Source organism: Aspergillus terreus, genomic scaffold (assembly GCF_000149615.1).
Source record: "Aspergillus terreus NIH2624 scaffold_8 genomic scaffold, whole genome shotgun sequence".
Taxonomy (NCBI): domain Eukaryota; kingdom Fungi; phylum Ascomycota; class Eurotiomycetes; order Eurotiales; family Aspergillaceae; genus Aspergillus; species Aspergillus terreus.
Genome location: NT_165931.1, coordinates 572,544 through 586,135, shown reverse-complemented (window position 1 = coordinate 586,135; position 13,592 = coordinate 572,544). Strand labels below are relative to the sequence as shown.

The 13,592-nt window shown below is 52.1% G+C and overlaps 5 protein-coding genes across 5 annotated transcripts; 3 read left to right on the top strand and 2 right to left on the bottom strand.

Moving 5' to 3' along the window:
* Positions 1-230: 230 nt before the first annotated feature.
* ATEG_05843 (putative pyroglutamyl peptidase type I) lies at positions 231-1,153 on the top strand (the record flags this gene model as incomplete). Its single annotated transcript, XM_001215021.1, has 2 exons — positions 231-341; positions 434-1,153. 2 exons carry the CDS (start codon positions 231-233, stop codon positions 1,151-1,153), a joined length of 831 nt encoding a protein of 276 aa, XP_001215021.1.
* Positions 1,154-1,464: 311 nt separating this feature from the next.
* ATEG_05842 (MOSC domain-containing protein) lies at positions 1,465-2,526 on the top strand (the record flags this gene model as incomplete). Its single annotated transcript, XM_001215020.1, has 1 exon — positions 1,465-2,526. One exon carries the CDS (start codon positions 1,465-1,467, stop codon positions 2,524-2,526), a length of 1,062 nt encoding a protein of 353 aa, XP_001215020.1.
* Positions 2,527-2,616: 90 nt separating this feature from the next.
* ATEG_05841 (DNA-directed DNA polymerase POL5) lies at positions 2,617-5,780 on the bottom strand (the record flags this gene model as incomplete). Its single annotated transcript, XM_001215019.1, has 5 exons — positions 2,617-3,498; positions 3,554-3,859; positions 3,910-4,718; positions 4,768-5,353; positions 5,409-5,780. The coding sequence occupies 5 exons, from the start codon at positions 5,778-5,780 to the stop codon at positions 2,617-2,619; spliced, it is 2,955 nt and encodes a 984-aa protein (XP_001215019.1).
* Positions 5,781-6,509: 729 nt separating this feature from the next.
* Positions 6,510-8,137, top strand: ATEG_05840 (uncharacterized protein; the record flags this gene model as incomplete). Its single annotated transcript, XM_001215018.1, has 3 exons — positions 6,510-6,657; positions 6,843-7,163; positions 7,407-8,137. 3 exons carry the CDS (start codon positions 6,510-6,512, stop codon positions 8,135-8,137), a joined length of 1,200 nt encoding a protein of 399 aa, XP_001215018.1.
* A 637-nt stretch (positions 8,138-8,774) lies between these two features.
* On the bottom strand, positions 8,775-12,340 carry ATEG_05839 (5'-methylthioadenosine/S-adenosylhomocysteine nucleosidase; the record flags this gene model as incomplete). Its single annotated transcript, XM_001215017.1, is given in 5 exon segments — positions 8,775-9,031; positions 9,081-9,258; positions 9,314-10,388; positions 10,408-10,531; positions 10,696-12,340. The coding sequence occupies 5 exon segments, from the start codon at positions 12,338-12,340 to the stop codon at positions 8,775-8,777; spliced, it is 3,279 nt and encodes a 1,092-aa protein (XP_001215017.1).
* Between the last annotated feature and the right edge of the window lie 1,252 nt (positions 12,341-13,592).

Here is a 13,592-nt window from a genome sequence, read left to right as displayed (position 1 = left end):
TCATTGTCGATCGATCGAAAGATAAAAAGCTGGTCTCGTGACGCCAAGCCCCGCATTGGGCAGAGTCCGACCAAATGCGGGGGAGCTTCTTCGCCTCCAACTTTGACCTTTCTTCTTGATCGTCATCTTCTTCCATCATTGAACTGGTCTTATCTCAGTCCAGAGACCATCTCTCTGCACACGATCCTCGCTAGGTACCCGCCATAAAACCAGATCAGCTGTCCATCACGATGGGAGACTATGGTCCTGGCGTCTTGCCTCCCAAGACGAATATCACGGACATTCCGCCGCCGCCCTCAACGGCTCGTGATGAAATCTCAGTCCTGGTGACCGGTTTTGGTGTAAGTCCTTCATGCCGCTCACTCTCCTCGGACTTTACCTTTGATCCTATATCGCAGACAAGGAGGAGGCCTGTTTCTAACCGAGATCGTAGCCTTTTAAAACGAATCTCGTCAATGCCTCCTACTTAATAGCATCATCACTCCCCTCATCCTTTGACTTTCCGTTGGAAGCTTCCTCCGAAGATGGCATCACCACACGTCGAGTCTCCATTCATGTTCACCCGACCCCCATCCCCGTCGCCTACTCGACAGTCCAGTCCACCCTTCCCAGCATCATCGAAGATTATGTCAGGACGCATGGCGGCCGCCGGCCGGATATTGTAATCCACATGGGCATTGCAGCAACGCGATCGTACTATTCCGTGGAAACACAGGCCCACCGGGACTCTTACCATATGTCGGACATTAAAGGTCGCGCCGGATATGAAGACGGTGAGCGGATCTGGAGGGATCTCGGCCTCCCCCCGGTCCTCCGACCTGGGCGTGGAAGCACCACGACACAGATAACATCCACCAGTCCATCGAAGCAACTGTTGAACCCTCATCCTCCGGATGACGACTTTCTGAAATCGTGGAAGGCCTTTGCGGCCCCAGGAACGGACGTTCGCATCTCGCACGACGCCGGCCGTTACCTGTGCGAGTTTATCTACTATGCGAGCATGGCGCTGGCCTTCCGAGAAGGCCACGATCGTAATGTTGTCTTTTTCCATGTGCCGGCAGGCTGTAATGACGCCGACGTGCAGAAGGGCCGGGATGCCGCCATCGCATTGATCCAGGCGCTAATACAGCGCTGGATCGACCAGTCGGTCTAGAACAAGTCTGGCGATTTGACTGCTGCATTTTCATGACGACTATCCGGCTCCTTAGTTCTTCCTATATATCATGAGCGATCTATCTACCCACCTACGGCTTATCTAGAGATGCAATCAACTAGGTCAATACTAATTGTTGGGCAACTCACTGGGATGATAAGATTTCCGCTTTGGGAAGTCGGTTGGAGAAGTGGGCCCACTCCGGCCCAAGGCGGTTAGCGCCATCAGCACTCCGACTCTCACTATATAATTGTTCAACTTCTCCCCGATGCTTTTAGTTTCTCACCGCATCACACCTCGCAACCCTCACAATGTCAGACCCAACAATCCTCTCGGTAGCAGTCCTCCTGCTACTCCTCCTAGTCCCCGTATTTCTCTTCTCCCGATTCGCCGGCTGGGCCCAGGTCAACCGGTCCAGCATCCTTCAACGATTCGGAAGAAGCACCACCCATGCCACCAGCGAGGTCATCGCTCTGCGCGTCTATCCCATCAAGTCCTGCCGGGGTTTCCAACTTCCTCGCACCAAGCTACTATCACAAGGTCTCGACCTCGACCGCCGTTGGATGCTCGTAGATGCCGCCACAAACGAGTTCCTGACCATCCGGCAAATCCCCGAGATGACCCTCATCAACACGGCGCTCAGCCCGGACGGCGCATCGCTGCTGATCAGCATCAGCGGCGCGCCCACCCACAAGACCGTGCGCATTCCAGCGCATCCCGACGCCGCCTGGCTGGCCGCAAACACCACCCTCGCCTCAGTCAAGGTGTGGGACACCGTCACGGACGGATACATCTACGGCGCAGACGTCAACGCGCTGTTCTCCGAGTTCCTACGCCGTGACGTCGCCCTCGTCTACAAGGGCCCCACCCCGCGCATCCTGCAGGGCAACGGCGATCCGCGCCTGCTGGGCCGCGAGCAGAGCGTCGGCTTCTCCGATGTGCATCCGGTCCTCATCGCGAGTGAGGCGTCTATCGCAGAGCTGAATTCGCGGCTGGCGGCGACTGGTGCGGACCCGATCACCATTGAGCGGTTCCGGCCGAATATCATTATCAAGGGGAGCGTGCCATGGTCTGAGGACTCGTGGAAGCTTGTCCGTATCTGGGGTGAGAATGCGGCGCGCCCGCTGGACTTGGATGTTGTGGCGCGCTGTGCACGCTGCCAGGTGCCGAATGTGGACCCGGATACGGCTGAGAAGCATAAGACTCAGCCGTGGGATACGCTGATGAGCTACCGGCGCATCGATGAGGGCATGAAGTATAAGCCGTGTTTCGGGATGTTGAGTGCACCGCGCAACGAGGGTGACATCGAGGTGGGGATGAGGTTTGAGGTGCTCGAGGAGACGAACACGCATCGGTATATAAAGGGTTTTTGATCACGGCACGTGTATGAGGTCTTTGGGGGAATCAGGTTACGAAGCTATGTAATGAATTCTATGAATGGGCGTATTATTGTACAGGAGCAGCTACTTCTTGCTCTTGAGCTGCTTGCCGGCAGACACACACCAGTTGTTCCAGTCCGTGAAGAACGACGGCTGCACGTGGCACTTCTTGCTGAGGAGCTGTTCCTTGCGCGTGGCGGCGTAGACGTCCACCACGCCCGCCACTGTGTCCTTGTCGTGCGCCACCAACACCTTCACCACCAGCAGACTCGCCTGGCTGCACGCCGACGCATGCGCCGGCGGGCCGCTGTGCGTCGCCTCCTTATGGATGGCCTGCAGCAGCTCCCACACGGGCTCCGTCTCCTGGATCGCGGGCAGCGCAGAGCCCTTGCAGAGCTTGGTGTATTCGCGGAGCACGGCGTTGGCCTTGTTGGAGACCTGCTTGGTACTCGACAGACGGGTCAGCCGCAGCAGCGGAAGCAGCAGGTCGAGCGCCAGGAGCTTCGAGTGGCATTTCTTGACGTAGATCTCGAGCAGGTCCAGCACGCGGTTCTTGAAGTTGACCATGTTCTCCTTGGCGTCTTTCTTGTCCTTCTTCTGGCCCAGGGCGTCCCGGCGCGCCTGGAACACCTTGACGAGCGCATTGTCCACCTTCTCCATCTCGTCGTCGTCCATGTCCGCGTCGGAATCTGACGACTCGGCGTTCAGGTCTTGGTCCGCGCGGTGGGTTCCAAGCGCCTCGGCCAACTTGGCCTCGAACACGGCCTCCTCGTCGTCGTTGCCGGTGACATCGTCGTCTTCCTCCGCTTCAGAGCCGTCATCGTCGTCGCTTCCGGAGGCCTCGGCGTCGATGACCTCCACGTCACTGTCTTCTTCGTCGACATCCATCATCTCTTCGTCGCCCTCGTCATCCTGCTGGTCGAACATCTCTTGCTGACCGGCAAGACTCTCCTTTGCTTCGAGGATCTATCGCGGGGTATTAGTTATGGTCGACAGGGTCCATTTGGGAAAAGAAACGTACAGAAGTCAGAGAATCCAGTCCGGTCTCGGTAATCTTGTCCGCGAATGCGCCAAACACCTGCTCGCTCATCCGACGGAAGAGCTGGGATTGTTTCGAGGCAAAGCTCAGGAGGATTTCAACAAGCGCATCGGATGCATCGGATGCATCTTCGTCCTTGGACTTCTTGTCGCCGTAGATCTTGGAGAAGCAAAAGTCGAGTTCTTCCAGCATAGATACGGCGTCTGCATCGCCATTGTAAACCTGCAGGATAGTCATCGAATAAAGCAATTTGAAGGCGTCCACTCCGGTAGACTCGTCTTTCTTTTCCTGTTGATAGTTAGAGAAATGCTATGTAGGGATCTGTACTAAAGCCATACCTTGCTAGAAAGCTTCTTCAACGACTTAAAAGCGGTCTTGATCGACTCACGGAGGGTGTCGTCCATGTCGATGATGAACTTCCCGTACTCCTCAGACTTTGCCGCGTCGCGGATCTTGCGAACAACAGCGTAGGGCAGGGTGGTGGCGTACTTCTGAGACGCAATGAGCGCGTTCAGACACGAGTTGATCCTGTTGCGGAACAGCTCCTGGGTTTGCTGCGTGAAAGCCGGGTTCGCGCCCTGCGCACCACCGTCCTTGTCCACAAAGTACGCAAAGCGCACAAAGATGAACAGAATGTGCTCGAGGATATCCTGCATGCCGCCCTCGGCCTCACCGCCGGCCGAGGCGCGCGACCGAACGATAGACAGGAGCAAGCCCGCCAAAAACTGGCGGTTGGACGCAGCGATCTTTGGGTCGCTGGTCGCGGGCGAGGCAACGAGCGTCTCGAAGAGAGGAACGATCTGCTTCAGGGCGTCGAGGTTGGCCTCGACCACGATCTTTTCGATCGTCTTCGTCTTGGTCGCCTGGTCGAAGTTCACGGCACCGGCTGAGCCCATCAGTCCGCTGATGCAGGCGGCGGCGAATTCGGGCTCCTTCGACACGCGGGTCTGCATCGTCTTGGCAGCCTTGACTGCCATCTTGTGGAGATAGCGGTCCTCGACGGCGAGTTGGTTGGTCAGGCAGCGTACGAGGTTCTTGGTGAACACTTGGGAGGCTAGCTTCAAGGGACGCTCGTTGAGAACCTTGACGAAGAGCAGGAAGCCCCAGTATTTGCGTTCTTCGGATGAGGCAGCTGCGAATAGTCCATCTGCATATAGGTTAGATTGATGTCATGCGTAACTTGGGGGGAGACTCACTGTCAACAACTTCAGTCCAGAAGTCGATGAAAGTAAGAGAGGAGCCCTTGCTCTTAGACTTCTCGCTCTCCGAGACATCCAGCTTCGATATGATGACATCCCAGGCGAAATGGAGTTTGGAATTCCACACGCCAGAAGACTTGACGTTCTTCTCTTGGCTTCCGCCTGCCGAGTCGGTGGACGAAGACTCCTTCATGACCTTGGTGAGCTGGGTTCTCTCGCGAGAATCCAGCGGGTCGTCATGCTTCCAGACTTTGCTGGGGAATTTGGCCTTCGGGAACAATTCCTTGGCAGCTAACCAGATAGAAACACCCTCGGGCGTGCGGGCGAGGTCGTTAGAGGCCAGGCGTTCGAGAATGCTTTCCGTGAATTTGGCGTCGGACTTTTGGGAAGCCAGTTCGTAGATACAGCGATAGAGGATCCAGCCGCACTCCTCCCGGATCCACGGCTTCTTCTTGGCAAGGTCAAAAACCAGATCCAGGACCTTGAGCCACTCGGGGAAAGGAGCCTGCGGTTTGAACAGAACAGAAGACTTGATGATGGCCTCTGCGCCGAAGAGACGTCCAAAGTGGTGGTCTCGTTGTTCCTGCAAGGGCATTAGCAAAAGCATTGCGAGAATGTAACGTTAAAATTGTCCGTACCTGGCCCGACTCGCTGCCCGAAGCATTTGATTGGGATTCCCACATATTCACGACAGCCGAGATGGTCAGTTCTGACGATTCCTTGGGGTTCGCAAACACTTGCGACAAGATCTCCGTCAGGGCGATTGAGAAACCGATGCGCGCGGCCTTGCGGCTGCTGCAGAGACCGCGGAAGAGTCTCTGCAACACTTTCTTGATCTGCGCATCATCAGGGTTCTTGTCGGGCGTGAACTGGGATACCAGTGCTTGAGCGGCCTTCAGCCGGATTTCATCTTTCTCACTGGCGAGGTCTTCATAGATCTCGACCAGTCTAGTATCGACGTTGACCGGCTCGCGGCGCCGCTTCTTGGAGCCGACATGGTCCTGCGCCATTGCGAAAGGTGGTGAATGGCTTTCTTCTCTTTTTATAGTTCAGGTGTTATGTTAGCACCACCTAATTCTTTCAGCAGGAATTGGAAAACCACCGCTGTTGCTGGTGGAAGAGCTGTACTGATTCGTTGTCGGTGCATCCAGAGCTCCGAAAAATTATGAGCTGTCGGCCTGATCGGGTTAGCGCCAAATCCTGGTGCCTGAGGTTGCATACTGACTAAGCGCATATAAACGCAATCACCCCCTATAGAGTACACAAAACCACGACTCTATAAACAGTCTTTTTGGTAATCTCACGAGACCCCTCTAGTTCTAACGCAATTTATTTTCCCTCATCCAATTCTCAATCTAACGCAAGGAGCGCTCAATGCGCATGAGCCTCCTTTCGGCCGCTTCTAAGGAGACCCGGACGTCTCTGGCATACCGCAATCGATTGGGCATGCTGCAAGAACATACCTGGACTCAGAGGATACTGGGATGAATTGACTGCGATCTACTTCAGTTCCACTACTTTCTTCTATACCTATTATCGTACGCCGTCTAAGGAAGTCTCCCTATCTCATACTTCGCAACTTCCATTCTATATTGACGGGGGAAAGAGCAACGCCCTTGTCGACTTTTAGAAGTCAACTGAGGGTCAAGGGGAGGCGGTCAAACCATACAGAGTGGAACAGCTACCCTAGCTTCTTTCGCTACACGAGAGGCCGCTTTGTCTCGAATGAGTCTCACGAAATGGCCATGCGTCACGCTAAGTTTGATATGAATGCATTGGCAAAGTGTGCTGCCGAGTCCGTTGGCTGTACACTGGCAGAATGTGTCCGCATTGACAAATTCCCTGATGGGAACTTTAATAAGACATTTCTTTTCACGATGCAGAACGGTACGCAAGTGGTGGGCAAAGTCTCAAATCCCAATGCTGGGCGGGCTCAATATACTACGGCCAGCGAAGTGGCAACGATGGATTTTGTAAGCCACTTGAGGATCCCATGCTTGGTCCTATCTTAATGTTTGCTCCAGGTAAGGACGAAGCTTGGGACCCAGGTACCTAGAGTTCTAAAGCAGCAGAAAACCCTGTTGGTGCCGAGTACATAATTATGGAGAAGGTCGCAGGGGTTCAACTTAAAAAAGTTTGGCCAAAACTAGATATCAAGCAAAGGTTTGAAGTCGTGAAATCTATCTCAAGATACCAGAAAGCCTGGATGTCGACATCATTTACCAAAATTGGGAGTCTATACTACTCTTCAGGTCTGGATGATGCTTCCGGATGTGTTCTTGTTCAAGAGGATGGCACTGAAATTGAAGATCTGCGGTTTACTGTCGGTCCGTCAACGGGTCGAGAGTTTTTTGATGACGGGCGGATCACATTGGACTTCGATCGAGGCCCATGTAAGCCATCCTTTACAAGCATACTAGGCTCATCTGCTCATATGGAATCCAGGGAATGATGTTGAACCGTACAAGTCAGCGGTTGGACATCGAGAGATTGCTTGTGTACAGAACATGGCTCAACTACCTGAATCGCCCCTGTCCTTATACGGCCCCGGCACATATACCCCTACACGCTCGAAAAGATAGCCGCACTCGAGAATTACCTACGTGTTCTCAAATTTCTCTTACCGGTGGACAAAGCGATTTCGTCGCCTGTCTTGTGGCACCCAGACCTACACACTGAGAATATCTTTGTGCACCCTGAAAGACCATCAGAAGTGATAGGTATCATTGATTGGCAATCGAGCGAAATCCTGCCACTCTTTGATCAAGCTCGCCAGCCATATTTTCTTAATTATGAAGGCCCCTCGTACGCCGGCTTGGACCCGCCCCCATTTCCAGAGAATTTCGACCAACTCGATACTGTGGAACAAGTCAGAGCCCAGAGCCTGTACCTGAATATGTCACTCTCTGCGTTATATCGAAGGTTCATGTATGCAAATAACAAAAGGTTCTTCAAGGTCATGGAATTCAGACAGACCTCCAGTTTCGACATCACGCTACTTTCACAAAATCTTCTTGTCGACGGGGAGGCGTTACATCAGAGTAGGATTCTTGAGCTGGAAAGTGAGTGGTCTAGTCTTCCGGGTGTCCAGGCAGTGGGAAACCCGACATTTCCGCTCAGGTTTTCCACTGAGGAAGCGGAGGCTATTGCTGAAGACGCCACTGGCGCTATAAGAGCTATGGACCTAATGCAGAAATTGAAAGAATCATTGGGTCAACTATGGCCGGAGAAAGGTGTTGTCCCTCATGATCAATATGATCAAGTGAAAATGCACATGGGCAAGGCCAAAGCTGAAATGATTGACGATCTGGCACGCTCTCAAGAGGAGAGAGTCGAGTGGGAGAAGTCGTGGCCATATCGTGATTAGTTGCAAATATAAACACATCCCTTTTCTCCTCTAGCGATACAAGTAGGTCAATCGGCCCTTGTGCCCTGCGCTTTGGCCCAGTCTGATGAGCTATGGCCATGAATATCCGTCAGATACCGTTCAAATTCATTGGACACTTTGATCACCTCCTTCAGGTGACTGTATCCCAGTATATCCCCTCGAAACTGCGCCAAGAGTGTGGCCGTTTTGATCGCATTCCGGATTTCTCTCCCATTCAGTTCATTGAGACTCAGGCGATCGACTTTATCACGGAGCTCGTCAAGACGGGCCTCAATTCCCGAGTCCTGCAATCTGTTTATGAAGTTGTTCCAAATCTGACGACGGCCAGACTGTTTGAGAGGTGGATAATGTAGTGTCAGATGAACTCGTGATTTGAACGCCTCATCGAAAGTTCCAATGCGGTTGGACGTGAGGATAAGAATGCCTTCGTAATACTCCAGCACCCTAAGAAAAACAGAAACCAGGGCATTTCTGTGCAAATCCGTGGGCTTTCTTTCCTCAAGAAAGATATCTGCCTCGTCGAGTAAGACGACGCAGTTCCATTTCTTTCCCAGATAGAAGACTGTCTCCAAGTACCCTTCCACGTCTTCGGCATTTGTCCCTATATCACCGCAGGTCACTCTGTACAGCGGACGGTGGGTGAGCTCTGCAACAGACTCAGCTGTAAGAGTTTTGCCTGTTCCGGGGCCACCGTGAAGAAGGAGCACAAGCCCGTTGCCTTTTCCTTCGATGACGTCGGCTCGGCTCGAAGGGCTTCCTGTGTGAGAGGCAATGAGGGCTGTATGAGCTCTTTCTTTATATGGCGGAGAACTAAATGATTGAAAGCTTCCACATTCCAACTGATATCCTTAATGCGCTCCATTTGGAGTGTTTCTGTGTGAAGTCAGACGAAGCATGAGCGCGTTCTGGATGGAATGCTTACGCCATTTCTTGTCGTGAAAGCCAAAGCCACGGATGGTGGCAGGGAGGAGTAATAAGAAATGGTCTTCTGGTGGTTCTTCATCCTCTACATCCGGTCCGCCATACTGGCGTTCGGGCGTCTGTCCTGCTGGGTGGATTTGCTCATATGTAAGTATGTCCACCATGTACCGTGGGTTTATCTTGTTGTTTAATTAGCCAGGTCCCAACAATGCAGAGTCAATTGAATCAACTTACCGTTTGGAACTCAATGGTAGCTTGTGGCGGCGAGTACGCTACGTACTTCCTTTGTCGACATTGCCAGAAGACTTCTCCACGCATGCGCAGTCTTTCTGCTAGGCCCGAGGTGTCAAACTGGAGTGGATATATCTCCAGTTCTGCAATATCGAGTTCTGTACTATCCGCTGGCCAAGAAAGCTCGAAATACGATGTAGCTTCGTAAAACTTGCCGTCAAAGTTCCACGACTGACAAATGAGACCAATCGCGCCAGACGCGCGCTCGTGGCTCTGCTTGACCTTGTAAGCCATAGGCTGCCCATCATTTCGCCTGACAACTATCTCATCTGGACAGGAGAGCTTTCGCAGGTGTCTTTGGGTTACTCGCCCCTGGGCGAATTGTGCGTCTGCCTCGGCGTATTCGGTGCCAAAGGTTTGTTCCATGAACAGCTTGAAGACCTCGAGCTGCTCTTTCTTTGAATAATTCAGCCTAGACATTTCTGTGTGTCCATTCTGCCGGTGGAAGTAAAACTGGTGGTAGAGCTCTCTCATGTTGTCTGTGGCGCCCAGGTTCTTGAGACTATCCATATCCATCCCAGTGAGTTCTGAGAGCGCTTCTTTCAAGTCGATAGATGCCAACGTCACCTCCTTAGATACTGGTACAGCTTCTTTTCCGTCTTCTAGCAAACAGAAAAAGTAAGCCATCAAAGGGCCTAATTTTGGGTGCTTTGGACGCGGTAGAGGCTCGAACAAGGCGTCAACTGCATCGTGATATTCATTGCAGCTGTATATCCTGTGGATTATAATGCCAGCATTATCGTTTTCTTCGAGCAGCTCGTCGATTTCACCGAGTGGGATCTTCCCTCTCAATGGGCTTGCTTTGCTGTCTCCGCGGAAGAGGCGAGGTATATCCAGGTAGTTTTCTTCCAGAGGATGATGTGCATGGAGGTTTCTTCTATCGCAACTCACTGTGTGGATTGTGATGGTTGTGCTCTCTAAAATTTGCGTTGGAATGGTGTACCGTCGACGTTTGCCTCGATCGCCATCCACGTCTTTCATGTTGTAGTTGAAAAGAGATATACGTAAGATAGGACAACTGCCGCTTAGAAATATACTTCGTAGCAGAGTAAAGTAGAAATATTCCTAGCTTGCGGACAGCGAGCTCGATTGTGGGTGAGGTTGAAGAAGTGACGTGGCAGACGACGAGGCTGATACAAGGAGGCTGAGGGATGTTGCCATCTAACTGAATTTTAGCCATGAAGAATCAGTCCAATCTCGTGGTCTTGTCAGGGTATTCGTCCCTGGTATACGTTAAATACATGGATGAATCATTTATAATACATATATCTATCTATCTCCACCAAAACGCGGTCTCAATTTACGCCACAACGCAGATTTCTTACCCACAGCCTTCCGCTTGCTCTGGGGCAGAGGGATAGGGAGGCAAGACGACAGTACTAAGCCCGAGATACCAGGACTTGAAGAAATTTGTATACCTTTGTCATATGTCATTGGGATGACTTTGATCGACGAACTGGGGCTGCCAATTGTGTCAAGGAACAGCTGCATGAGGCGTAGAGAAAATCGCGATGCATCCAGTTCAATAATGAAGAAACATTCGCGAATTCGGGACAGTGCTGAGTCTAGCAAGTTGAAAAGAGATTCTTCATGGCAGTCTGTAGCTATCATGGGCAATCGGGCGTCAGACTGATGTAGGAGTACTTGTGAAATCAGACTCCTAAGAATCTCAAAACCAGTATCGAAGCCGGTAATTGGCGAGGACAAGGAGTAGATGACCCGATAGGAAGCCACAGACCGTAGGAATGCAGAGACTTCAGATACTAAGTCTCTGGACCGTTTAGCATCAGCCATGCTGGTTTTCACCACGTACAACGCTGACGTCGGCGCTGATTTACATTGTTGGAGACACGACAGTAAGTTTACTACATTCACTGGCCAATCATCCCAAGATGGAAGTCTCCGAGCAAAAGACTCGCATTCCAACAGTCTTTTTTCTGGACTCGTCACTGGGTCGATTTGCTTCATGGCCTTGTTCTCCTCAGGTGGAGACTCCAACGTTGGGTCTTCGATACTCCGATCGACCACAGCGATACTGGAGTAAATTGAGAACTGAAAATGTGTGAGTAATAATTTTGAATACGCTGCAGCCGTGGCGGAAGCATATTCCTGCCATATGCTGTTTTTATGCGAATCAGCATAGTCAGAGATTCCTCGGATAACAAGACACGGAATGGAGTTCATGACTCCAGCTGCCTCCATTTCGAAGCACAAGATCTCATGCTCATCCCGAAGCCTGTCCCTAAGATGAGGGCTCTTCACGACTTGGTTTCCTGATGCTATTAGACCATAGTGGATGACGGGTTGAGTAGTAGCTCTATGGCGTCGCTTGACCCAGGGTCCGTTGCACCGCTTGCATGTCGTCTCTGCGATATTGTGCTCTGTGTCTGGCGCAAATAACATGTCGAGATGGCGTCCCGGGTATCGATAGTCGGGTTTCAGCTGTGTTATTCGCTCTATGTATTTGGAAAGAGGGTTTGCAGAGAGATCAGGGTCCGACTTGATGCTACTGACAGCAGTCAGCAGAACCCGCGGCGGCCTCTGTAATGATCCTGTTGGAACGAAGGACCCGTCTTGCATGGTCTTTCCCAAGTCGTATTGTAAGACACCCGGAGATGTTCCAGTCGGCTGGCTGACCACTACATCTCCGAGTCGAATATCGTGCAATCGGGACGGCGCGCCTCCTCCAATACCCACTAGTAAACAGAAGCGGACAAAATGGAAGCTTCGCAACAAATGGGTCACCACGCTCGATGCCGAGTTGCCACCGTATTCACCAACAGGAAGGGATGCAGCCACGATATTATTTGTCCCTATCTGTCCCAGCGCGTAGTGGTTGGGATCTTGAGGAGGTTTGGGCAAACCACGGTGTCGCTGGTCGAAGAGTGCCCTAACTGCGAAGAGCTCCTTGTCCAAGGCACATACAATAGCGACGCAGTAGTCGTCAACTGAGAGGACCGTCGTGGTCATTGTCTGTCTCCACAGCGCAATAGACGAAGGGGTTAGTCCTAGAGAGGAGTTTGCATCGAAGAACTGTTGGCTGCTCCGACATGCACGTGAGCATGCATGGTTGGGCTGCTAAGGCTAACGATGAATCCAAGCCCCAACCTCAGCCTCACCACACACTGGATGACCTTTCCCGAACCCATCAACAAAATTGTCTTTTTGAAAGCCACTTCTAGACGCGGTATCCTCACCCGGGAGACTACGTATCACCCCATACCCTCATGGATATATCCCTCACAACTGAGAAGCGCCGGCGCGCGACAGTTGACATCCCATCCAAGCGCAGGAACCCCGATGTTTTGCACCCAGCTCCTGCAAACCTGGCGAAAGTGCTCACGGGATTTGGCCCGGCTACTGAGCAATCAATCTGGATCCAGTCCCATTCGCAAGTCTGTACAAAAAAAAGACAAACGAGCTGCAGGGGAACTTCAGCATAGAACAGAAATTCGGAAGACTAGGGTGAGGCAGAGACGAGAGTACCACGACGAGGACACTCGAGGACACTGGCTCCCGCAGTTTGCATTGTCCCAAGAGTCATCGCACACACAACAATCTCTGACTGCTCGGGGGTTGCAGTTCGAACTTTCCAATTTGATGCCTGTGCCAGAGTACGACTTATCGACCCTCGTTCATCCGGAAAATCCACCAGAGAGTCAAGCTGTATGACCACCCTGCGAGTAAACATATGTAATTGACGGTCACAGGATTTCAACCGCCCATGTTCGTGGGACCAAGATATCAACCCAGACTACGATGTATTACAGTCCGATAAATCTTCTGTTGCCTTTCCTGGTACCCGGGGGGAATTGGCCCGGAAGCAATTGGCAACAAAATGGAAGCCGCCAGCAAACCCTCAACTACGGACCTTCCGCCCATGTCACCTGTACGGAAAGTGGTGGATCGGGGATTCAGGTGATGGACGGCCTCCTGTACGGCTGGCGGTGGCTCGGACCTCAGTCCAATAAGAGGGAGGCTAACAGGGACTCGGGCGGGGAAAATCAAGAAACGGTACTTATGAAGTTTCCTCTCTTATGCGTCGCTGATTGAAGTTGGTATTAATATCGGGTTCTCGGCCACAGAAATATCAAGCGTCTTCGCCACGCCCTTCACTAAGGAGGATCAGCTGTTTTGCGAAGGAGACTTTGAACGGATGGTACGAGAACGACAAGAACTATTTAAACTACTTAACAGTGTGTCTGTGGGGCGTGTAACCGCT